Source organism: Amphiura filiformis, chromosome 6, assembly GCF_039555335.1.
Source record: "Amphiura filiformis chromosome 6, Afil_fr2py, whole genome shotgun sequence".
NCBI classification, from domain to species: domain Eukaryota; kingdom Metazoa; phylum Echinodermata; class Ophiuroidea; order Amphilepidida; family Amphiuridae; genus Amphiura; species Amphiura filiformis.
Genome location: NC_092633.1, coordinates 7,247,165 through 7,272,981, shown reverse-complemented (window position 1 = coordinate 7,272,981; position 25,817 = coordinate 7,247,165). Strand labels below are relative to the sequence as shown.

General features: G+C 36.8%; 2 protein-coding genes across 2 annotated transcripts in view; both read left to right on the top strand.

Annotated features, from left to right (window-relative positions):
• LOC140154150 (glypican-5-like) overlaps nt 1-9,151 on the top strand; it is a 55,946-nt gene extending 46,795 nt beyond the window's left edge. Inside the window, exon 4 of the mRNA XM_072176757.1 lies at nt 8,586-9,151. Coding sequence (XP_072032858.1) covers nt 8,586-9,151 — 566 coding nt within the window. The remainder of the gene's footprint in view (nt 1-8,585) is intronic.
• Nucleotides 1-25,817, top strand: part of LOC140154902 (glypican-5-like) — a 99,753-nt gene that overhangs the window by 47,108 nt on the left and 26,828 nt on the right. Inside the window, exons 3-4 of the mRNA XM_072177561.1 lie at nt 8,586-9,285; nt 10,087-10,352. Coding sequence (XP_072033662.1) covers nt 9,181-9,285; nt 10,087-10,352 — 371 coding nt within the window. The 5' untranslated portion in view covers nt 8,586-9,180. The remainder of the gene's footprint in view (nt 1-8,585; nt 9,286-10,086; nt 10,353-25,817) is intronic.

The window sequence follows — 25,817 nt, the reverse complement described above, 5'->3', positions numbered from 1 at the left end:
ACCATATTCAATAAGACTCGTAAGCTTAGATTTGCTAATTTTGGTAACTATTTTGTCGTTATTTTCTAATCCATTTCAACTAGGAACTCCAAAATTGATACAGTGATATGATATTTTAAGTGGGTTCATATTTTTTGTGTCTTACCTATCATTGTCGCTATCCAAGGCAAAAAAAAGCAAATATATTCCATAGAATTCTGCACTCGCCACGGTATCCGAATTTTGACACGCTTAATTTTGACATCACCCGTATGCGTTATAATTACTTTTTATATATAACGAGCTGTCTCCGGGCTGGTTATAACCAGTTGCCGTGTTTTATGCATGTATGTATTTAGGTATTTTAAGCTATTCTGGCGTATGGGGCAATCCCAATACGGAGCCATGGAGTATGAAAAAAAAATTGGACAAGCCAAGACGGGCGGGAAAGGAATTTGGGAAAATTGGGCAGATCAAGGGGGAAAGCGATATTTGGTGCACATTAAATGGGACACGACTGATTTTTGAATAACACGCACTTTTGGAAGTCACGCCACGGGTAGGCCTATGCCTACAGTATTACGCAGTAAAAATCATGAAAAATTTCCTGCATGCTATCCGGCACGCTACGTAGGCCCTACGCTCGCATTTAGACATTCCCATCTATACAATTTTAAAGGCCTATCCAGTAATCCCAGCAAAGTGTGAAAAATAAAAATTAATTATAATGTCTAAAAGTGAAGGATACCCCGTAAGTCATTTAAATTGTCATTTGGTATTTTTGAAATGTAATATTTGGCACATAGGATCCTATCAGCAGTAGGCCAATTGATGTAGGTGGCCTATCATAGGCTTAGCTAGTAATCAGATTCGTGTAAAATGTCTGATGATTTTTTTTCTCGGGATGAGATTTTGTCTTTAGTACTCGGTGTTTGGCTAATAAACCACTAATACTATAACAACAAACAGGGCCAACAAAGGCGATTATGGCCGGGAAGGAAGGGGAATGCAAGAGGTAAGAAATTTCAGTTTGTAGGCCTACACCATTTGGAAATCCCCCAGTGAGCCCCTTATCATGCTTATTGAATATTTTAGTAGTGTTATCACCCCGGGCTAACTTTTATTTTTCCGTGTTATGTACGCCTAATTATTAAATTGCGGAATTGTAGGCCTATACTCGTGCTTTACACCGATGATTCAGTTTATATTATCGCAACTCGCCATCTGGGGCGGTGAATTGCCTTCCCCATGCCAACAAATCTTTGCCCTCCCCACTTTGACATGCCAACCCCTCTATCGACATACATTATCCCCCTACACCTACATGGCAGCCGGTATTCAGTTTTAGGCAGCAGGCGAGAAGGGCAAGCCGCAAGTTTTGGTAACGTGGCGAGTATATTATTGCAAAAGCCAAGTATTAATATACCCGGGTATAATAGGTCTACTATTATTTAATATGTTCACGTTCTCTACTTACTTTATTAGGGCCTACCATTTAAAATGTCTAAAATTGCGGAATTGTTAAAATGTCTTAAATTGCGGAATTGAGCAAATTTCTCATCGTCCAGTGCCAGAGGCCCATACATAAGGGGGCAATGGGGAAGCTACCCCACCCCTGTGGGAAGTCCGCCCCCTTGGATGCGGTCGCCCTGAAGAATTTTATTAGGGTCTTTTTGTACTTTTGAGCCTATTTTGTTTCACAAATTCCCCCTTGAATGAGGGTTTCCCCTTTCACTCCTTTGCCCCCCCTTAAAATTCCTAGCTACGCCCATGACCCCCCCCCCATGACGCCACTTCACGGGAGGGAAGAGGCACAACATACATTTCTTGATTTTATCAGGGATTTTACCAAGAGAAGGTGCTAGGCATACATGCTCATGTTTGAATCTGGCAACACGAGAACTTTGAACTTCTGCGGTAGTCTTGTAGCCGTCCGGCCCTGTTCAGTTTTATACACGCATTTGAATAGGAATTGTTTTGCGACTTACTTAATGTTTATGGAGCACATTTTCTTCATTAGTTTGTCAAGTTGATGTCAAATGTTCTATTCTATATTATTTGGCAATAGTGTTTTTTTGCCTACAGTATGTCCAAACATGGTCCAATGTTGTAATTTGTTGTTTTTGATCGCAAAGGTCGGATATTTTTATTCCCGATTTAACTGTGCACCCGCCCGAGGGCTTCGCAAGGGTGCAGAATTCGGCGAAAGTGTGACGGTAATTTTGCCTTTTTTGACACTAAAACGCATTCGATCCTTAATTTTATTTCAACAAAATTTTGATTAGGTAGCATATTAATGATTTAGTTACAATTTTTTTTACCGAATCTTAAAGAATTATTCTCAAATGTCTGACCTGTGTATTTCCTATTGGTAATACAAATTGACGTGTCAGCCCTAGTAGGCAGGTCGTATTTTGGACCGGTAGCGAGTCTAATACGTACTGTATGTGAATATCGATGAATGTTAGAAGCGGCAGAACCGGTTGTGAAGAAGACTACGTGGATCGTATAAGCGTCCTTACCAACCAGCCAACTTTAAGACAAATGGGTGAAAAGGACACTCTTTCACGATGTTTTTCATATTTTTTATTTCACATGATTCGTGCATATATCGCCTAGCTATATATGAAAAAATATTTTTTTAGACCAATCAAACCAATATATGGGTGTAGTACGCCCTTAAGCTGGCTCATCCTTGTGATTTAGGGAATACACTGTTTATAGTCTCTGAATATACTTGTTGTGCACACTATTAAGCCTTCATTTGCACACATTAGTCTGCTAGCATAGTGCTTTTTCATTAGTTCGCCATCGGGATAGGTTCATCATGTCATCGGTCATTGACAGATGTAGCTTACAGAATAACTGTATCAATGTACCCTTAGCTTTAAGGGCGTACTACACCCATGTATTGGTTTGATTGGTCTAAAAAATTATTTTTCCATTTATAGCAAGGCGATATATGCACGGATCATGTGAAATAAAAAAGATTATGAAAACACATCGTGAAAGTGTAATTTTTCACCTATTTGTCTTAAAGTTGACAGGTTGTTAAGGACGCTTATTTTTGTAGCGATCCACGTAGTCTTCTTCACAACCGGTTTCTGCCGTTATCTCACACGTATTAGACTCGCTCCCAGTCCTATAAGACGTCTATGTCACTCTTCATAGGGATGGGCGATACCAGCGTTTGTTACCGATTGTCGATCCAGAGCAGTCAGGGAGTGGGCCCGAATTTTTAGAAAAAATAAAATAAAATGAAAAAAAAAGAATGGCGCATGGAGCGCTATGCTGACGAGGGGTTGTCTGAGGGGGATGAGGTAAGAAACTTGTGCAAAATGAAGATCTAATTGAAGCGATTTGGTGGACAATTTTAGCAATTGTTTTAAACATAAATCGGCTAAAGCCCCTTCTCTTCTCTTCGGGCCAGTCGGCGCTCCCCTGAATCCGTGCCTGAAATGAGTCGGGATGTGCTTGTTCAGGGGATGCGGGTACGATGTGGCTGTAGGCCTACCACATTAACGAACTAACTTACTCTTCGTGGGATTACGAATCGTAAACACAAACAACACAGGTGATAATAAAACCAGTATAGCAAACATCACTTTAATCAACTAGATGCAACAAGTTTACAACTTTCTTTTTAATTAAAGCCTTCATGTACGATCGCTTTTAAATTTTTAGATTTTTCTTTTTTCTTCCAAAATGATAAAATAGTTAAAAGGCCCATTCAGTGATTTGCTCATCCAGACGATCGTAAAAATCATCAAAATTCAGATTTCGGTACCTTTGTCATTGTCATAGGCCTAGATGTGCTAAACATAGCCTATGCGAGTGGTTCAGCCGAAAGACATTTTACACGAATCTGTAATTTAGATACTGATAGTATCTAAATTAGCTGCTGTGTATTTGAATGGGGCTTCAACCAGTGGCGTAGCTGGGATTTTTTTTTTTTCAGGGGGGCAAGCCTGTATGGGGCGGGGCCCAAATCCACCAAACAAAAATTTAGCCGCCCTTCCTCAACAGCCCGAAAAGGTTGACCCAATTTTTTTCCGTGGTTTGAGAAAGTGAAGAGAGAGAGAGAGAAAAAAGAGATTATAGGTGCTAGCGCCCTAAAAGCAACACATTTTGATATTATATAGTACCATTCTCCCCCTCACCCCTCTCCTTTTTTTCTCTCTCTCTCTCTCCTCTCTCCTTTTCCTCTCTTTTTTCCTTGAGCTAGGAGGCGAGGGCCCAAATAGCGCCAAGGGGCGGGGGCCCAAACAGAAACAGGCAATTTTGGCAGCTACGCCACTGGCTTCAACTTCGTCAGTACTGCTGGGTTTTTTTTCGTTTTTTTGCCAAATTTGTCATTTCAAAAATACCAAATGACAATTTGAATGACTTATCCTTCAAACAATTTTAATTTTTTTTACACTTGCGCTGGGATCACTGAATGGGTCTTTAATATGCAATCATTATGAAAGTTCCCAATACATTTGGAGGCTAAAAACATTGGAAATTTGCAAAAAAACAACATCATAAACTTCACCTCTATCACTCGAAATATCTCGCACATATCACGCATGGTATGCCAGGCTGAGTATATCCCATAGACAATCCCGGGACAATCCATTGGAATTAAATCACTACACCACACAATTTATTCGCTACCTGAAGTCCGGGGGTGGGGGCACTTCAATATGAAATGGATTATAGGCGTAGGGCTGGCACTTTCGCACTAAGGGGCATTCGGTGAGAGCAAAATGTAAAAAATATGGGGTCATTGGGTGAGAACATGACTTTATTTTTAAATGGAATATTTGGGTGAGAGCCGAAACAGCGCTGCAAAAACCTCGAAAATCGAATTTCTAGTCCTAAATGGCTTCAAATTTCATTGTTTTTTCCCTTCAAAATAAGTAACAAAATCAGTGATAAATGAAAGTTGCTGTTCAAATTGAACTTGTAAGGGTCTTTGGGTGACAGATCAAATGGAAAAATCAGGTGGTGGTCGCATTGCATTCTCTAAATTCAGTAAATTTTCATCTTCAACCGTGTAATTGAACACTCTAAATTACAAGGATTTAAAAATAAATCCTTAAGACTGTAGTTAGGGACCAATCAATTTTAGATTTAAAATTAATCTTATAGATTTGAATTTTAAATCTTAAAGATTTAATTTTAAATCTTAAAGATTTAATTTTAAATCTAGCACTTGATTGGTCCCTAATCACAGTCCCTTGGGATTTATTTTAAATCCTTGAAATTTAGAGTGAATGGGATTATTTTGAAATTTTAAAACGATTGAAATATCACAAACAAATAGGCCTATGTTAATAAATAATATAAATACAAGCTAAACCGGTGGGGTTCGATAATGAACCCCACAAAACTAACCAAGTACTAGTGGTAGGCCTATATGGAAAATGCCATACGGCCGGGCGGTTTCACAAGTTGCCGGCTCGATCATGCCATTCGCCGCCTGGGGGGGGTCTTCGGGCGACAGAGCATGTGTTTGTAAAAAAATATGGGGTCTTTGGGTGACAGCGATGCTGAAAAAGGGGGGCTTCTCCAGCCCTACCGGCGCGTCCCCCCCAAAGTTGCCGGGTGCCCCCCCCCACGGCGTGAAGTCGAGAATGAAAGATTAGAATATTTGCTTATAATTATTTGTTTTCAATTTTCGAATATTTTTGTTTTCAATACGTTTCATAATAATACATTTTATTTTTTCTATATTCTGTCAAAAGTAGCCTACCTGTAGGTATCGTATGGCCGATACCAATTAATCGTATCGACCCACAGTACCGATCGGCGGTATCAAAGTATCACGACGCCCAACCCCAAAATACAAAATTTTAATGGCGACCTCCACAAACTCGGAAATATCATCTGGCCGGAATTGTTTCAAGTTAAATAGACAGGATTGTCTTCTCTGATGTAAGTAAAAATGGTGGCATATTAATTATGCTCCAACATACATTGTGAACGTTCCCACTTTAGTTGATTTTGTGCAACACGTTGCGACAAATTAACATTTTTGTGCCAAACACATGTACTTGTGATAGCGTTTACATTGTATTCAGTGTTTGTCTTTTACTGAGATGGCGACCGTAAAAATCGCCTAGAACTAAAAAACAAGCATTATCTTATCATTAAGAATTTACTGTTTCAAACCTGAAACAGATGTGCTGGCTAGCGAACACAAATTTTGCATATCATTGTCAACTGGAAGGGGAAAAAGAAGTTTATTTTCTTTAATAATGATAAGTGATGCCAAGCATGTGTTTTCAAAGCTGTGCATAATTAATGCATTTCCAAAAAATATATATTTTGGTACTTTTAGGGTCTGACATTAATGCTTAATTTGTGCGTGTGACTGGTTTCACGGTAGCAATTCTGAAATTTTAGATATACTCCAATTTGTAAAAGTGCCCCCATGTACCACTTTTGGGCATGTCCCTTTAAAAGCATGTAAGCTACATCGATACCGATGCCACCAATAGAACGAGAAGATTTGCCCCTTCATTTTGCATACCACTTTGCAAAAAACCCGCAAAAAAATGCGATGGGTGTAGTACCCCCTTAAAGGAACCATGAGAGTGTTTCAACATTGGAAATAAAGCATCAAAGTTTTTGTAGCTTTTTGCATTGGTAACTGCATTTCAAAATGCTTGTAAGTTTAAATGTTATCAGATTTGTGAGTGCTTGCATGACATGGATCTGAAGGGTACAATCCAAGGAAGCGTAATTTGGTAAAATATGAGAAAGTCTGTAAAAACAGTCTTTGATGCTATCAGCTTAAAACAACCAAAAAATAAATAAAATATGATAAACAAAAACAAGTTTCAGGTATTAGATTCAACAAAATCTCTACTGCTTCTTCTAAATGGGTCATCAATTTTATGAAATATTTAGTCTGAAACTGTGACACAAATATTTCACTCAATGTCTTCTCTTGCACTGATGTAATATTTTGCAAGCAATCCCTATAGATATTAGGCAGGCCATTGCCGTCATGCACCTGACATTGTTGGCATACTGTCTTGACTTGTTTGGGGCAATCTATATGATGCTTTTATAGATTGATTGGTGTGTGTGGATCTATGTACATCTGCCTTATGATGATATAGGTGTTAACAAAAGAGGAATAACTGAAGACCTAGAGACTAAAATGGGGTGTGGTCCATCTAGATGTGCTCTTAGATATTAAATTTGGTAAATTTCTGTTTAATGAGTTGCAAAAGTTCACAATTATGCATGAATTTCACATTCATGTGTGATCATCAGAGAAAGAGGCACAAGGCCCAATGCCAAATAGGCAAGAAACATGTTTGTGTAAAGCAATGCATGGAACTGTTTGGCAGAGAATATTATTGCTAAGATATCTTGCGGTATAATTATATCAAATTGATTGGTATTCAAATAAGAATGTTAAGTTAACATGTAATTGAAAAACATTGTAGAGTCTATATTTCATAATTTTCGATTGTTTCTGTGTACTTGATTTTCTTGTTTACCTATTTCTAGACTACATAGGAAAATCAAAGGTGAGCTCACAAGCACAATCAAAACTTCTAAAATACAGAATTTTATCAAAAAATGTCTTTCACATATTTAATCATGCAGAAGCCCGAGTTTCATCTCCTCTCTATACCCTTTGGTTGGGTCATGATTTGTGGTGTATGTGGTGTGTGTGTCACTCAACCCACCCTTCTTTTCCAAATTCATTTCAAAATACACCTGACTTCAACACCGATAAATGGCTAATTTGTATCTTTCTAGTTTTCCAACAAGAACATGCTCTCATTATTCCATGAAGGAAATAGATTACAATGGAACATGACATTTCAAGAAAGATGGGCCCAGATCTTGAAACATATAATCTCTTCAATTTTCTGCCCCAGTGGAAAAACTAATATGATCAAGCTGAGGAAAGTATCACGGTTCTCCCCGGAGACCTATTGAGAGAGGAGTAAATATTGTGTTAGGGTGATGTATATCATCATCTTGTTATAGATATATACAGAGACAGATTGAAGTTGGACCTGAGACACATGTTACAAGATGTGTACAATTAAAATATTGCTATAATAACTACAGATGGTTTGATACGGATCAGTCCATTGGCATCATGGGTCGATAGAGATTGGAATACTTTTTTCCTGGATTTTTTCAAGTTGATTAACCTGAGAATAGGCTAGTAAGAGCAAAGGCATGCAAATTGCATGCAGGGTTACCAAATAGAAATAGTATAGTACAACATTACTGTCTCGATAGCTCAGGGTAACTCAAATCTGGTTTGTGTAGGCAGGTGCCACTGAGATTCTGAAAGTGATCGGACCCATCACTATACCAATTTTGCATTTGGCCTGACCCATCGCTATGACCACCAAATTTGACTAGTTTTCCCAAAATATTTTGCAAATTTTGAACATTTTGGTGGTTAGAGAAGCTTTGTAGGCACCTGTTCTGCATGCATCAAAAGAAATCAAAACTGAGTACCCCGGTACGAACTATAAAATTATGTACCCAAATAAGTGCCAATAGCATTGTTGCAAAAATGAACAAATAAATTATACAAATTATGAATGTTTTTAACATTTCTTCTTATGTTTGTTTTTCAGGGGAATACAGTGAACTGTTAAGATATGGAGAAGAGAGAATCAAGCAATATTTTGGGACAATGTTTTCAAATTTCGCTGGATTTTTAGAGGACGATATACAACAACTATTTGATACATTAAGGGATCACCTAAGAGGTCGTCCCGCAAATGTGCCACTCTCCGTAGAACTTTTTTTCAACGAGTTATTTGCCTTACTTTACCAGGATCAAATAAATCCTAGAAATCGCAGGGTCAGTGGATTCAGCTCAAGATGTATCGCAGGCCAACAGCAGACAATTAGGCCATTTGGAAATGCCCCACTAGAAATGGGAAATAAGCTGTATCAATCTGTAGAACTTGCCAGACTTCTTCTTAATTCTTTACACTTAGGTGTGGAGGTGTTGAATTCCACACATCATATGCAAGTAGGAAAAAAATGTGGAAGGGCATTATTAGAGATGAGTTATTGTGGCACGTGTCTGGGATATACGACTGTAAAACCTTGTAACAGTTACTGCATTAACGTAATGAAAGGCTGCTTGGCTAATTTCGTCGACATTGATCCACACTGGAGAACGAGTATGTGACATCCGTAATCAATTTGGTACGTTGGAGCATGGCTGGGGATTACGACTTGCAACTTGCCATACACTCATTGGATGCTAATATCATTGATGCTATTTCCACCGCAAAAGATGACTCGGAAAGGATTATCGAAGAGGTAATTGGTTGGTTACTTGATTTTAGTTGATTGGTTGCCACGTTAGTCGGTGAGGTGACAAACTGATTAGCCAAATTGATGAAGGTGCTACCGGGAGGTGCTAAGGCAAACATATTGATGCTAGCTCTATGTGGTCATTTGGATGGTTGGGTGGTTGCTTGCACCTTTTTTTGAAAAGCCATCTTTAAATACTAATAAAGTGGAGTGTATTTCTCTATAAATATCAAGGCTTTTTTTTTTATAGCTATTCTTTAAAAATCAGTTATGTTTAAGAAAATATGTGAACTTGACAAAGCATTATTTTTAATGAATCAAGACCACATGTTTCTGCTTATAGTCAGATCTGCACAGATCAAGACCTATTTCTGATTCATTGTAGTTTTAGCAAGATTTGAGAGTTTTGGAAAATAATGAAAGGCATGAGGTTGGTTCAATTTGAAAGCAATTTCAAGACAAAATTGATATATGGAGTAATTTAAGAGCCAGGAGTTTGTTTTTACCATGTTTTGTCTTCATGAATTCCTTTTGGCCAATAATTTGAGTCCTAGTGAAAACCTATGGTGTTGCCATGGAGACTGGGCAATGGCATCCCTCAATCTTATATGCTTTACCCCTCTTCCCTTACCTATGAAATCAGGAAAATGTCATCTACTTTTTTAAGGCAACAATGCCCAATTTTAGAGATTAAGTTTTACTCCCATCCCCCCCCCAAAAAAAAATCACTTTCACACACAAAAAAAAGAAGATTATTCCACGAACTAAAAGATAGTTAATTCCTAGCTTGTCGCCTTATTTTTTCAGGTTAACAATCTATGCAGAACACTTGGAGACAGAGGTAGACCTTCACCAGCACAAAACAGAGACTTTGCTATCCAGCAGCCTTCCCATAGTATACCTATGGCACCTAATCCTAGTATGCCATTAGATGAGAGGTTACTAGCATTTGTGGACAGTTTAGATAGCTCCCGTATGTTGTATAGTAGTTTATCCAGGGGCCTTTGTTCGGAGGGTTTAATGGCTGCTGCAAGATCAAATGATGGATGTTGGAATGGTGATGAGGTAGACAGGTGAGTACTAAACATAAAACAAAACATTAATCAAGGGCTGAGAGCCAGAAAGCCTTAACTCACAAAGGATTCGTTTGTCAGGTAAGGCTTTCTGGTTCTCAGCTCTCGAAATGTTTCCCTCTTTACATCAGGAGGATTGAAAAAGACAAACAATAGTCCTAGTGCTCATTGTAAGATGACATTTATTTTTGAAAAAGTGTACGAGAGTGAATTTGTGAAATGTTGGCAAAAAGAAGGTTGGACAACCAGCCACATTCTGTCACACAGCATGTGTAGATTCGGGGTGTAGATCTGCAATTTTCATGAGTTTTTCAGGCTAAGACACAGACTATTATCACCTATTTATAAACTATTTAAAAATATATTTTTGTGTTGCTTTAATATGGGTCTAGAAAGAAGTCTTGTCCCTCTTTCTTTCCCTGTGGGATGCTGGACACCCTGATATTTAGGCTTCTTTTGCCCTTTTTAGCCCATATTTGACAACTTTCATAAAATTCCCCCTCCCCTGAAAGTTGCCTTTCCCCATATGCCCCCTAAAATGTCCTATTTAACATCCACTTACATGTAAATCTAAACAGTATTGTCAATTAGTGATGCATATGTTAATGTGAATTCCAACATATCTGTGCTATATGCAGCGCTGTCTAAATATCAAATTTATATATAACTAGAGCGGTTCTCGGGTTGCGCGGTTTTCGGCATACGCGGTTGGTGTGTAAGGTTGTTGGGTGATGGTATGGTAGTGGTTGTGTTTAGATGTGAGTTTCTTTTCAGAACCCTGTATGGGCGAAGCCTGGATGGTGGATGGGGAGTGTGGGGTGATTAAAGAAGGAAATAATATGGAAATGTAATAGGCCGCACAGCTGTGTAATGTTTATGTTTTACAAGATGCCCAGAGCACGGGTTGGGATATGGGATATCCCCTCGTGGTGTCGAGTTCACAACAGGTGTTGGTATTGCTTTACCAAAACAACCCGAGCCGTGTGTTGGAAGTTTTTGTATGTATAGACAGTTTCCTAGCAATGTTGACTGTACCCACCAAGTTTCATGCCCATACGACAGATTTTAGTCATTTGACCTCAGATGACCCCTAAGTGACCTTGGATTACCCCCAAAATGACCTTCCAAACATTTGACTCTTAATGTTGACTGTACTCACCAAATTTCATGCTGTTATGTCAGTTTTAGTAATTTGACATCAGATGACCCCTGTGTGACCTCGGATGACACCGAAATGACCTTCCAATAATTTGACTCTAAATGTTGACTATACCCACCAAGTTTCGTGCCCATATAACAGTTTTAGTAATTTGACCTCAGATGCCCCTGGGTGACCTCGGATGACCCCGAAATGACCTTCCAAAAATGTTACTCTTAAGTGTTGACTATACCCACCAAGTTTCGTGCCCATATGACAGTTTTTAGTCATTTGACCTCAGCTGAACCCTGGGTGACCTTGGATGACCCCGAAATCTATTCAGCTCTGTAAGAACATCAGCTACAAATACAACTGACCAAGTTTAGGCGATACACCATGTTGTTAAAACCCCTGTAGACCCTATAAGGAACAAACCAAAATATCGATGACGCCCTATAAACGTAATTCAGTTTCATTTCTCAGCCGACCCCCTCCCTCCCTGCCAGAAACGTAATAATGAAATGTTGAAAATGTTGACATAATAATAATAATGACATATTCTTCAGACCGATGGTTTTGTACAAACGTAATCGAGTATTTTACCCCCCTCACCCCTAAACGAAACTCGTTTATAGGACGTCATTGATCTTTTGATTTGTTCCCTAATACTCGGCATCATCGCACATGTTGACTTCCAAACTTCATCACAACATAAACTTCGACAATGATCCATTCATACTGTCCCATTTATTGATACCTTCTGTTTGTATCAATTGCCAGTGAGCAAAATACACGTGCTCTGTTCACTATACACAGCAAGGTATATGTAGCTATGTGCACGATATTACAACCTCTACCTTACTGCATTTGATTTGCAGTTCTGACATCTGGCCTGTGCCGGTTTAACAACCAGGTCAAACCTTTGGAGCGGGCTAGACAGGGATGACAGAATGCTGTGTCGTCATTAATTAAATAAAATGTATTACTTTTGGTAAACAAGGGTTGTCTAAAAAAAAAAAAATGTGGAAAGGTGAAAAGCAAAATGAAAAAAAAAAGAAGAAAAAACAGAAGGGGAAAATGGGGAGAAACAGGAGGAAATTATGATTTCCTTTCTCCATGCTCAAAATTAAATGTTGAGATTAAAGTTTTAATTTTTCGTTGGAAAGGGTGTGCCCGAAAGTGATTGCGTATTAAAACAAACGTTAACAAACAAAAACAAAATTCCCTAAATTGTTATGCCAAAATAAAAAAATTAATCTAGTACATTTTTGGCTCTATGTAAAGTTTGGAAGGATTTTTGTTTCTCAAAAAAGAAAAAAATCTGGTGTCATAATGAGTCAAAAGATGTATGTTTTATACAGTAAATGAAGTAAAAATTATGATGCAGTGATTATGCCACGTTATTAAATTTCTAATCTTAATATTTCGTCTTTTTGTCAAAATTCATTGCTCAACCACACCAAGTATTTAGTTTTGTTTAGTTGTGGCGTTAAAATACCCAAACAATTAAGTTTCTGACGATACAGTTCTTTCAGGGACACCCTGTATATAGCATGTTTGTACTACAATATCGATTTTATTGAAGGTCACTGGTAAACAAACACTTGATAGTCTGTGCCTCGGGCCAGACTGTATGTGGCTATCACGATGTTTGTTTGGATCGCCCGACACAAATTGGCTGTGTAGGAGACTAGGTCTGTGCAAACAATTAATTAACGACTTTATAGCGAACGCGAGTGTTTCCAAAAAGCAGCACAAAAGCAAACAAAAAATACACCCATTGCCCGCTATTTACCGCACGAAATGAACGACTCTAATCATGTACCGCACGAAATGAACGACTCTAATCAGCTGAGGCAATTCCCCAATGGTGGATAGGCCTATACTATACACGTATTCTTATTCGTGCATTTGACGGACTTGGGTGTTTTTGTTTTTGTTAAATATCTCCTCTCCTGAACACATATTATTATAGAAAATCTATCTACTTCTTCATTCGATTACATACTATATACCCTGCAACTTTCAATCTACACAGTGGCTAGATAAACCCTTAAACGTGCGAACAAATATTGCAAAACAAAATTAAAGTATGGCTCTCCGCCCATACAAAAACCTATAAGCCATTTCACAGAAACGTCATATCCTTTAACATGGAAACAGTGTTAAACACTTCAAAATGAGCAAATAAAAACTCCTAGATTCATCAACCCACTTATTTGGATCATGTTAAATCCAAGTAAGCTTTAAATGTAGTCTATTTGCTGATTGCAAAACCCTAAACTATTATTGCAAATCATAGTGAACTTGACCAATTTTTTACTCCCATAGCTTTTAACCCTTAAGTGATTTGAAAATAATAACATGTCTGCATGATTGATGGCTTCAACTTGACATAAAAGACATTCAAATGTGAGAGTTTAACAGTCACTTTGATCTCAAATTGCTGTGAGAAAATAATGTGACTGACATTATGTGGCAACAAGTTGAATATTTTGTGTGCTTGGCGCCTTTATGTCGATAATGTTATTTTACGACATTTTGTTGAATACATGCGTCATGATATACTCCAAGCATGCCAAAGGAGGCAATTTTGAAAGATGAGTTAGTATCATCGTCAACTTGTAGATTACCCTGGCATGCTATTGCTGACATCCCTATATCCCTAGTATACTTGGTCGCAAAGTTGTGAGCTTTACCAATGCCAATTTTCTTATGTCTTTCATTGTTTTGTGCTGCCTACTTTTGCCTGTATCTCAACATAACCGTTGCTGTCTTTGGCCTGGTTTATTCACATTGCATCGCTCAATGTAAACTTGGCAAAATAGGATGTTTGCTGCATTTTTGTACATGAAAATATTTCACCATTATCCAATCCTGGAGGACCCGTATTTTATAATAACATTGCCTTTTTGTTTTGTGTGATAAAATGTTAGAAGTCCCAGAATGAAACAGGGGCCTTTATGTCATGTGTTTCATGCTGTATCATATTATTAAAGGCCTACAATATTCAGGAACAGGAATACCAGGCAGGGATACTATATACATGGGAACTGACAAAACCCTCTACTCTATGTTTCATATCAATTGCAAGTTTGATTTCCCAAGTGTCTCATAACTGATGTATCATCACCATCATCATCAACTTGTAAAATCACAAATCATATATTCTTACTTGGGGGATTTTTTTGATTGCTGGTTGCAGTGGCCTGATTTGAGGCTTACTTCTGGGATAGGGGTAACCACATAATTGACTATTAACTATAGCTTAACCAAAACTTTAGAGCTTCACCATGTTCACTCTGGTTTGAGCTTAGATTATAACTCTCAGTATGTAAGGGGCTGTGCAATAATTATGAGCCCTGGTTGACAGTAAAATTGGGGGGCCAAGAAATTTTTGGCGAGCCGAAAGGCTAGGGGGTAAGCAATTTTTGGCAGCCGAGAGGTGAGTGAAAGCGATTTTTGGCACACAATCATCACATTCATAGGGCGCCTTTTAAATAAAACGCTCTAAAAAGGCTTAGGAAAACAGTATGGAAACACTTTAATTATTTAATGTGCAAATTTTCCTTGAGAGAATATTGTTTGTGTGAACCAGACAACCAACATCTTCTGTCCATTAGCCAGAAAATGGCAGCAACATAAATCACGGACTAGTAATAGCTACATGTATTAATGTGTGGATCCTCACTGGGCTTCCAGTCAAATGGATGGATAAATCATGGGCAAGTATTACAGTTCTGAGGCTGCATTCAAAAACTTATGACAAGGACTATTCTATTGCTCCACCTTGAGGTGAGGACACACACTGTCTGTCTGTCTGTCTGTCGGGGTGTCTATCTGTCTGTGTGTCTCTCCATTTACCTCCATCTGTTCAGATGCAGATGCTATAGCTCTTGAATGGATATGCGGATTGATTTTGGATTCTAGGATAGGTAGAGTCAGAAATGCCAGCTACTTTATGAAGGTCTAATTTGCTTAGTCAACTTTATAATGAGCAAATTTGCATATTTTGCACCGAAATTAGCCCTCTGTCCACCTGGAGCTATATAGGCCTACCTCTTCAATGGATACAGGCAGATTGGCTTCAGATATTCTACGTATAAAAACTGTTCAGGACTTGGACAACTTTTACTGCCAGATTTCCACTTTGGCTTCAAAGTATAGAACATGGAGAAAGTTGTAGTCGCCTACTTCGCAGCTGAATGAAATGAATGAATGAATTCTAGAATATGTAAGCCACGGTTTGAAACTCCAGCTACCTTGGGGTGGTCTAATAGTAATGCGCACCAAGATGGAGGCATTGTGGTCAGCAAACACAAAATTTCTAGTTACTTGATTGCATGTAGGCCCTATCTATTCTTTTCTGCCAAAATGCAGGGACTGCCTTTTGAGAGGAGTGAGAGCAATCACTCCTCTACAGCTCTTCTTAAAGTTGCATTTGCAAGAGCGATTTATAGCTCCTCTAGGTGACTTGTTGAATTCTTTATGCTTTAATGGCCACAGGTGCAAACAGCTCTTCTAAAGCTTTTCTTAAAGAGACCAGAAGAGCATTCTACAGCTCTTTTCTAATTTTCAAAAGGCAGTCCCTGAAAATGATAGTATTGTCCTTTAACATACGCCATTGCCTAATGCACTGGTGTGCAATTTACAACAGACAATTGAAGAAAACAGGAGTCCTGTTATTAGGGCCTATAGGTCTACCTATGAAACCAGGAAAAAAGGTGATTTTATTCACCTGTATGATTGAATAGTGTATGAATTCCTGGGCAGGTGGCAATGCAATAATTATGATTTATGATAGATACTTGTAGAGATAATTGACCATTATGATATTGTTTGTCTGATACTCAAGTATTGTGACCTTATGAGGACACTAGATTGACCTTGTGATGAGGACAGGCTATTTCCAGTAGGGTTGCATGATTCTTGTAGCTACAGATCGATGGATTATAATTGGCAACATGTACAATGTTGTATAGCCTATGCAAATCGGTGGGGGGGGTAAATCAGGCAGAGTCAGCTTCTTTCAGCCAAATGTCGCTGGGGGGGGGGGCGCTCACAAAAAGATAGTATGGGTATGTGACGCACAGTCAAGTGTGTTTTGGGGCTCTCTGGCAGTCCTGAATACACACATTTGGAGATAATGCTCGAGATATTTACATGTAGCTTCACTTTGAGTCTAATAGTAATAGAATTCCAGGGGCTTGGTATTGGTAGTTCAGAGAAAGTATAGTTGTTTTTATGCATTTATTATACACAGCAAAAATCAAGCTGTTTTTGTTTTTTGCTCATTTAAGTGGGTACAGTTTGTTTTCTTTAAGTTTTTTAAAATCCAGCACCCCCCCCCCCCTGAAATCTAATGGTGCATCTCATATCCCTAATGGTGATGCATATATTTTCCCTCATCAACAAAAAAACAACTTGCCCCAAGAGCAGGTTGTTGGCCCATAGCTCAATATTGTAGACTATATTATGATGATTTGATGACCAAAAACATGTTTGCGCGTGTAATATGATTGCTTTGAAGCATAGCATATGAGATCAATGATAGCATGAAGCACCTTGTGCCCGGGCCTTGTGCGCATCTTAGCAATACAACACTGTAACTTTGTAGACAGATACATTGTATTGTAAGTCTGGTAAATGTGTGGCAATGTCCTCTATGTATGTGTGTAGTCAGATAATGTAAAATCTATGTAACAGTGGAAAATGTCAAATATTTGTCACAACATTTGTCATCATTTTGGGAGTTATTGGTTAGTGTCAAAGCTTGTCCACAGAACTACAGAGTATGTGTCATTCACCATACTGGTTTTCATCAGGCAATATCTCAATACAATGATATTTGCATCAGTAGTAAATAAATCTAATATTTCTGAGTGAACTTTAAACCATTTGTACTCATGTAGCTGCATATTTCTGTGCAAAAATAATATCCAAAGCTTGTATAAACATAAACAAACATAAATTGTGAACTACTACTGAACCAGTATGCATTCAAATGTGAAGTGCTGACATTTTGTTTATACAACTTCCAAAACAGGAGACAAAACTACAAAACTGGTATGGCTAATGAGCCGAAATGTTAGAGATCTGCTAAATTAGTCACCAAAATGTTACAAATGTCAAGTATAGCAGTGTCAGGTATAGCAGTTCCCAGCCTGCTTGGAATCATCTATCATCTGATCATGTAAACATTTGGATGTTTTAGTAACCATGACAACCAACTAAAATAAAATTTCCCTTAAAAGGGAATGGTTGACTATTATGTGTACAATTCCTTTGCAAAGTGACTTGCAATGAATAATTCACAAAATGAAATAATACAATTTGTTTCTGTGTTCATAGACCATTGAGACAAATAGATTTTTGAATTTCCATAAAATGAGGACGGTGGAAATCAGATTTGATTTGACTGCTCATCTTTTGTTTAAACACCTGTTCTTAATTATGTTGTGTAAATTGAACATTATCAACTTTGAAATCTTTATTGAAAACATTTCAGGCCATTTGTAGTGAATATTTTCATGATTACAGATATTCATTTCATTTTCAAGATAATATTTTCTTGGAAACCGCATTACTTGAGTGCTCAAATTGCAGAAAACTTAATTATATCAACCTAATATGAATATGACTCTGATGACTGAGAATACAAAGTCAAGAATTGCAATGCTAATTAACATTACTTCTGCGATGTCATTAATTTCATTTAATTAAAGTTCTGTCAAAGCTCCTAAAAACATTAAAGAGATAACACTGCAATTACATAACAAGTTTTGTTTTCGATACCACATCATGTTTACTTTGTCAACCAAGCTATAGATATACAAACCAATATATATATTCTGCCAAATTTAATAATAAAAAGAATGTCGAAATCTAATATAGCAAAAATGAATAAAGCAATAGAGTTTGGCAAATCGTGCCTGTGTGTAATGATGTACATCAAGTAATGGTCTATTTACTTTTCCTAGATGTGATTAGGGATTCCTACAGGACAGATATCCCTATAGGCCCATTAACATTGTCAAATCTAGACAGAAATCCTCACAAGTGGCTGTTGCTGCATCTCTAGAGGGTGTTCACATGGTTTTCTATAGGATCTGGGTTTATCCAGGTATGGTTTAGCTTTGGACTGATCTGGACCAAGTATGCTTTATAAAATGATGTTATACATTGTGCAAAGAACACATTTTGTTACAACACACAAAACAGCATGATTGAGAATATGAGAGCATTCTTGAATTGCCACAGTAAATAAGTCTCCCAAAATCACTCAAAGGTCCACTTCTTGTGATCATATGACTTATGCTACCAAAATAATGTACTCTATAAATGGGACCAAATTTGGTAAGATATGGTCACCTTTTTGAGTTAAAATGTTCAAAAAGACCAAATAGTCCACTCTTACGAAACTAAAAAGTCTACTTCTTACAAAAGCCATGGCTACAATTTGTACAGCCGGATCTCCAAATTATGAGGGTGATGAATCCAACTCTCCATTGATCCTAATTATTCTGGATTCAATGGATCATGTAGATGACATTGCTGTCTAAATTCAAATATTGTCTTATCTTGTTGGCTGTATTGCTCATACCTCAGCTCGGCCAGTTTACATTCCGATATAGTGACAACAGATTTTAACAGGACTCTCATTTTCCCCAATCTTCCCAAATGGTGAATAGACTAAAATAATGCATGTTTTATTTTCACCACAGTTTATGCATTTGTCAAACTTGTTTCTGTCTGGGAAAATCTACCCTCCATATATAACCATATCAAGTCAATTAATTGCATTCATAAATCTACTCTTTGTGGTTTCCTCAATTCATTTCCTGTCATTGTCACATATTACCGGCAAGAAAACCAAATGTGTTGTCATTTGGGGAAAAATCTCTCCAAAAAAAAAAAAAAAGAAATATATATTTTTTGGCAGTTTTTTTAATGGATTAGGAGGGTGCCTTGAGCTAGTCCGACGAGTAGGACCTTTTTTTCTAAGTTACCAGACTATACTCATTTCACACTATGATCACTATCTGACATGGTGCAAGAAAGACGAATCGCGAAAGTTCAGTGACCGCGCCGCCCAAAAAAAAGGCCCGGTTAGTGTATTTTTGTGGTTAATCTTTCTTGAGCGATCAGAGTTAGAGTATAGTTGGTGACTAAGAAAAAACAGGTCCTACTCGTCGGACTACCTTGAGCCAAGTGCTTCAATTGTTCTGCAAAAAAAAAAGAAGAAATATGAAATCGCAAAAAAAATCATGTATTTTGCTTTTTTTTTTATTTATTTATTTTTTTTTTTAATTAAGGTGCGTATTTTGGTCTACAAAATCTTGTATTCTTAACAGGTCTAGCTTGAATACCTTACTTTATACCAGCTCCACAACTATTGGCAGACCAAAGGCTGTATGCTTGTTGTGGCCTGTGTAGAATTACAGAGTCAATTTTAGACTAAATCAGCAATAACAAAGTAGAGGAAATCTGTAAATTGAAATATTTTTGAAAACTTTTAATGTTTTACAACCTATAAAGAAGTTTATGTTGTTTAAATGCCTCTTTGCATATTGCATTCATCATGCAGTGTGCACAGAAAGTGCTAATTTAGAAAATGACACACTTTAGCAATTAAAATAGCATGCACCTATATTTCTGGGACATGCCTATGCAATCAAAAATCATTTCATTTACCATCTTGAGTAAATTGATTTAACATGACCAATTTATGTTCATCATGCAGTATGCAAAATAACATGCTGATTTAGAAAGGGATACACTTTAGCAATCAAAATAGCATGCTGCCTATTCTGGGACATGCCTTTGCAATCAAAAATCATTTCATTACCATCTTGAGTAAATTGACCTGTTTTACAAAGGAAATACCAAAACATCAAAATGAATTTCATTTTTCAAGATAAATATAAATTTATAGTCGGGCACCTGTCTGTTTGATGTCATATTGGAAAACAACTTTTATCCTGATGAAAATGATTGAAAATGGTGGTTGGAAGTTGTGGCTTTAATTATGTCTCTTACTTAGAAAGCAACATGAGATGGTGAGAACTGATGAACTATAATTGCACCATGGTTGCCTTTTCAAAATATCAGTCTTGCCATTTTGTAGGTCCTCATGCTATCATGCTATCTATGGATAACATGGTTAAAGGAATGGTAGAGATTTCTAGGATCTATGGTTTCATAAATATGCAGGGATGTGTTTTTCCTAAAATGATTGCTTATGAACTAGTGAAGTCAAGAATTATTTTGGGGTGAGAGGGATAGGTCAGCCATCAGTACTTCTTATGACCTAACAAATTTGTGGTGTGTATATCATTCCTCCCCCTTAAAACAAGCCTGCACAAATTCTAGACTAAGTTGACTTGTCAGGGGAATACAGAAACCCTAAAGCAGATCATTTGAGGTCCACAAATGCACATGATTCAGCATTCCATAACAAAAAAAAACATGGCCGGAAGAAAAGGAATGAATTTCATATCTCAAATGTTGTAACTGATGCATTGATGTTTCATGCCTCTTGTTTCATCCTGTTTATTATGACAGCAGGACCAAGTAACCCCAATCCACCAAAATTCATCAAGTTGGAAACTCTAAGAGATTACAAGCTATTACATGTTGTACGCCTTTGATGCCACAGGTATAGAATGGTGCAAATTCATTTAGTAAATATTTTGAACCACTTTGTAACTTGACCTTGAAAGTATGTATGAAGGAATATGTAGGGCAATGTAAGATTGTGAACAGAAATGCATGCTAAAAATTATCAGTTTGCATGTAAATTGAAGAAATAAATGGGTCTGAGTATATGCTTGGACCTCATTCAATTGTTGTGGACAAAATTTTAAGCTGTTTGAGGTGTGTTTGAGGTGGCAATATGGTCAGAAAACATGTATACCATAATTTATTTGACTTAAAATTGCCAAATAGGTCATGTTTAAAGTTTGACACTATTTTAAAGTGTTGCGATTTGGTAGTTCACAGCTTCTTGCGAATGGTAGTCAGCTTTGGCAAAAATCGCATTGCTCATTTCATAGCAAGTGTGTAGAAGAATTCAAATATCACAGATATACTTTTGTAGGTCCTATGGTTCTTGAGTTATGTTGTAGGAGGGCTGAAACACCTGCAACACTTACATAAACGTACATAACTCATTAACAACAATAAATCAAGCAAGGTTTGAAAGTATATGGTTTGTAGAATGAACTTTTGCAAAACATCAAAGTGTTATTTTTCAATAATATATTGATTTACATAATTTTTTGGCTGCTTCGACCAACAGTACCTTGTCTACCCTTAATAATAGGGTCCAGTGTGCATTGACTTATTTTGTTGTATTTTGTTGCATTACATTTATGAAATGTATCATAGATGAACTTTGTACAAGTTATTGGTGGTCTTGATAAACAAAACCCTTGAAGAACAGATCTTAAAAGATGCCAAAACAATCTTAGGATTGCTGGCAGTCATCTACTGAAGATCAGTGTATTGATGAAGTCACTGTGTACTATACATGTATCTAGTATGCTGTAGATTACAGAAATGTCTTCTCTCAAATCTATGTGCACATTGGTAATGTTATTGTATGGCAATTACAACTTTTCATCAGTTTTGTCCTGGTATTTATTATTTTTTCGGTATATAGGCCTAGCCTACAGCCTTTTGTCCCGATATTTTGAGTCTGCCCTGGAATGTGTTGCGAATAGGCCTATTTGTTTAGAGAAGGGTTCCTGTTCCCCAAATTTTTCCTAATTTTACTAAAAAATTTTATCTCTTTTCATTTGGTATATTTTGATGCCATGTTTAAATCCCAGCCCATCGTGTCTACCAAAACCCAAATCTACAAACCATCAGCATATTACTGCCGACTTGATCTATGTATGAGTCAATCCAAATTGAACTGGAATAAAAAGTGCTGTATAGTGTGTAGATAAAGCATCATGAAGTCCTTGATGGAGGTTTGATTGTTTCAGTGGTCAGCAGCATTACTGGAATTGTGCACATGACACACTGCAAACAGTTTGTTCTAAATATAAACAATCAAATGTATTAAACAACATCAGTGACAATTTACAATAATTGCAAGTCTCGCCTTCATGCCTGCGTCACATGCCGGTTGCCCCGGTCATGTGTGTGTTCTTGCATAGCCTACACCAGTTCAACTTCACCAGTCTTACAGATTGTTGGTAGTGATGCCAACAGCCCTGTTTTGCTGTCAATTTGGGCTACTTGATGGACATGGTCTCTTGACCATGGCTTGCAGAATCTTGCCACAACTTGCCATGAAAATTAGGATACTTCAACCATAGGCCTATGTTTGAAGGCCTATATGCTTTAACATGTCAAGCTTTGCAGCAGTATTGTTTTGATGTATTTTTCATTATTGTTTAGGTGATTTTTGAAGAGTTTTGAAGACATTTGATGATCATTAATTTTATTGATCGTTTACTAAATAGCCGTAGTTCCATTTATTCAAGTGTTCTTCCACCCAATTGGGTGTATTTATTGTTGCATCGTGTAGTCTAACATGAAGGAAACACCAATGTGTCACTACAATACACCTAAATTTCGGATATCGGGTAATTTTTTGCGTATCATTAAATTTTGGGCCACTTGAGAGGTCTTTTTACAGTCAAGTTGCCACACCCACACTGAAAACTTTTGGCAACACTTATTTTCAGATTGAATTTCAAAGTCTAGTTTAGTTTGAGGTATTGACTGCTTAGTCTGTGATGACTTTGTGAATGTCATCATCTTGTCCCATGAGTGAATTCATTATCATATAAATATCAACTATAGTGCTTACAGGGTGACAGGGTTTTGTTCAAATCAATAGAAATATAAAATGATAACCCTGTATGTCAGCTGTTTGATTAGGTAAATATAAAATGTCTTGCTTTCAGAAAAAAACCCAAATAATTTCAGGAAATGCTTCAAAATCAAAGTATGTTTACAAGTCAAGACATCATACTATATTATTGATGGTGATAAGGTTAGCATGGTTAGGGATAAGTAATAATTAGGGCTGATTTGTGAGCCGTCACATCAAAACATACCTCTTCGAGGCTTTTATAGTTTCAAGATATGAAGTAAAATGTCTATGAAAATATAAAGAAAATAAAAGAAAATTTGAACCTTGTCTTTAACACATCCTGTGATGTGCAAGGCAAACATTCAGTAATGAGGTATCATTTTAAAGCTTGATTTTAAAACTTTCTGATAAGGTTTAAATCTCACTTTTGAAAAAAGCCTCCAAGAGGTATGTTTTGATGTGACGGCTCACATTTATTTGATGAGAAATAGGGCTGTGGTCTCCAGCCTACCCAGTGAATACAATACGTTTTCGTAACATTTTCAAAAGGGCTCACAAAGGTTGTCAGAAAACTATATTTAAATGTCAGGTTATATAAAGGTTATCAGATGTTGAAATCATTTCAAAAGATGTTTTAAACCTAGTTTGAAAAAAAATTATTGACAATAGTCATCAGTATGCTTCCACTACATGTATATATATGTATTTATAAATATGCATGTGACCACCTCCACGCTGCCATAACAGCTTGTAAACAGGAAGTCTGTAAGTGATCTTCAACACAGCGGGTGGTCTTCCTGATGTACATAAGAATGCAAAGGCAGTAAAACGATGCAGATTGTGCAGAAAAATTGTCTATTTTGTTCAACTTTGTGATATATTAAATTGTTTTTGTCAATAATTCTTTTTTTCATTGATAAAATGTTTGCTGGGTAATTTGGGAAAACTTTTTTGAGAATCAGTGGTTTGGGGCAAATGCTTTTGCACTGAAACAATGGTTTTTGTTTGTTTGTTTTTGTTTTTATTTTTGGATCATTGATATACATCACATGATTGAACCAAAAAAAAAATTCACTGTCGGTACATAAAAGAAATATATGAAAGATTGAGTACCATTAACATTATAGTAATAATGGAAGGTCTAATACAACATGTTATGAGATGTGTTTCCAGGCATGGGACATGGAAAACAATTCAATTGGTTCAAATTTCTCAGGATGTCTCCATCTGCTTGATAAAACATATGAATTCAGACTGAAATGTGACTATACATAGACATTAAGCACTTAGTCAAATTACAGGCTTTTACTGAAAACTAGGATGGCTTGGTGGTAGGGTTTTGTGCAATAATGATAATTTTTTATAGTATCTTGTCAAAAAACATCTGGCATACAGTATTCATGTTACTGTATAAGTGGTTATTTATGTGTTCAGATATTTTTCAAGATTTCCAGAAGACTTTTATGTGTGTTGATATTTCTGTAAAATTCATGCCTTACCAATGTTATCATATGTGACACGATCCGGTTCATGGGGGCCAAAGGCGGCAAATTTGAAACTGAGATAAAGGTAAAAATATGGATTAAAAAACAATAAAATACATAAGAAAATAGACATCAAAAAACTTCATAACTTTTAACCAAGTATGCTAGACCTTTGGTGTTTTCAGTAAATAATAGCCTATTGTATGTATAATTTAATAAATAAAAAAATACAGTAACTCAATTTTCAAAAATGCCTCCTTTGGCCCCCATGGACCAGATCGTGTCATATATTATAAAATTTAATATTTGTATGCTGTTAAATTTGTGATATAACCTCTATTCGCGAAAATAAAATCCTTGCGAAAATTACCATTTAGACAGTACCATAATATAGGCTTACTATTTTGGTCAAATTTTAATTTGATTATTTGTTGTCAAAAAAACAACATTTGAAGCTGAAATAGTGAGATCAAAGGAAAGAAAAAGCATAAATTTGCTTTTAACAAATATATTTTTGGATTTGAGCACATATTAATGTCATGTATTCCTATAGCATGGTTTGTAGGCCTATGTATTTTGACACATATGTGACGCAATCAAGCAAAATCAGTCGGAACTCAGCAATATTGATTTTAAGATATAGCCAAACAAAGCGAATATTTCCTTTTGTTTCCTCTTGTTTTGGAAACACTTTAATTGCTAATATCTTTGGAACTGGTTGTCCAATTTCAATGGGTTTTTCTGCAAAAGCAGCGTTGTAAATGCTATTTAGTAGCCTATAAGAATCTGAAATAGTAATATTTCTGAGTTCCGACTGATTCTGCTTGATCGCATCACATATGTGAGTTGCCACTCATTTCATAGTTGACAATTTTGGTAACATGAAAAGAGAACTAGGTCAGACACTTGGAGTCTGATGTTTTTTCATTAATTTACACAAATTGCTTTCTGAAATGGATCTTAAAGTGTAAAGCTTAGAGAAAAATAAACAAAAACTTTTCACCTCAAAATAT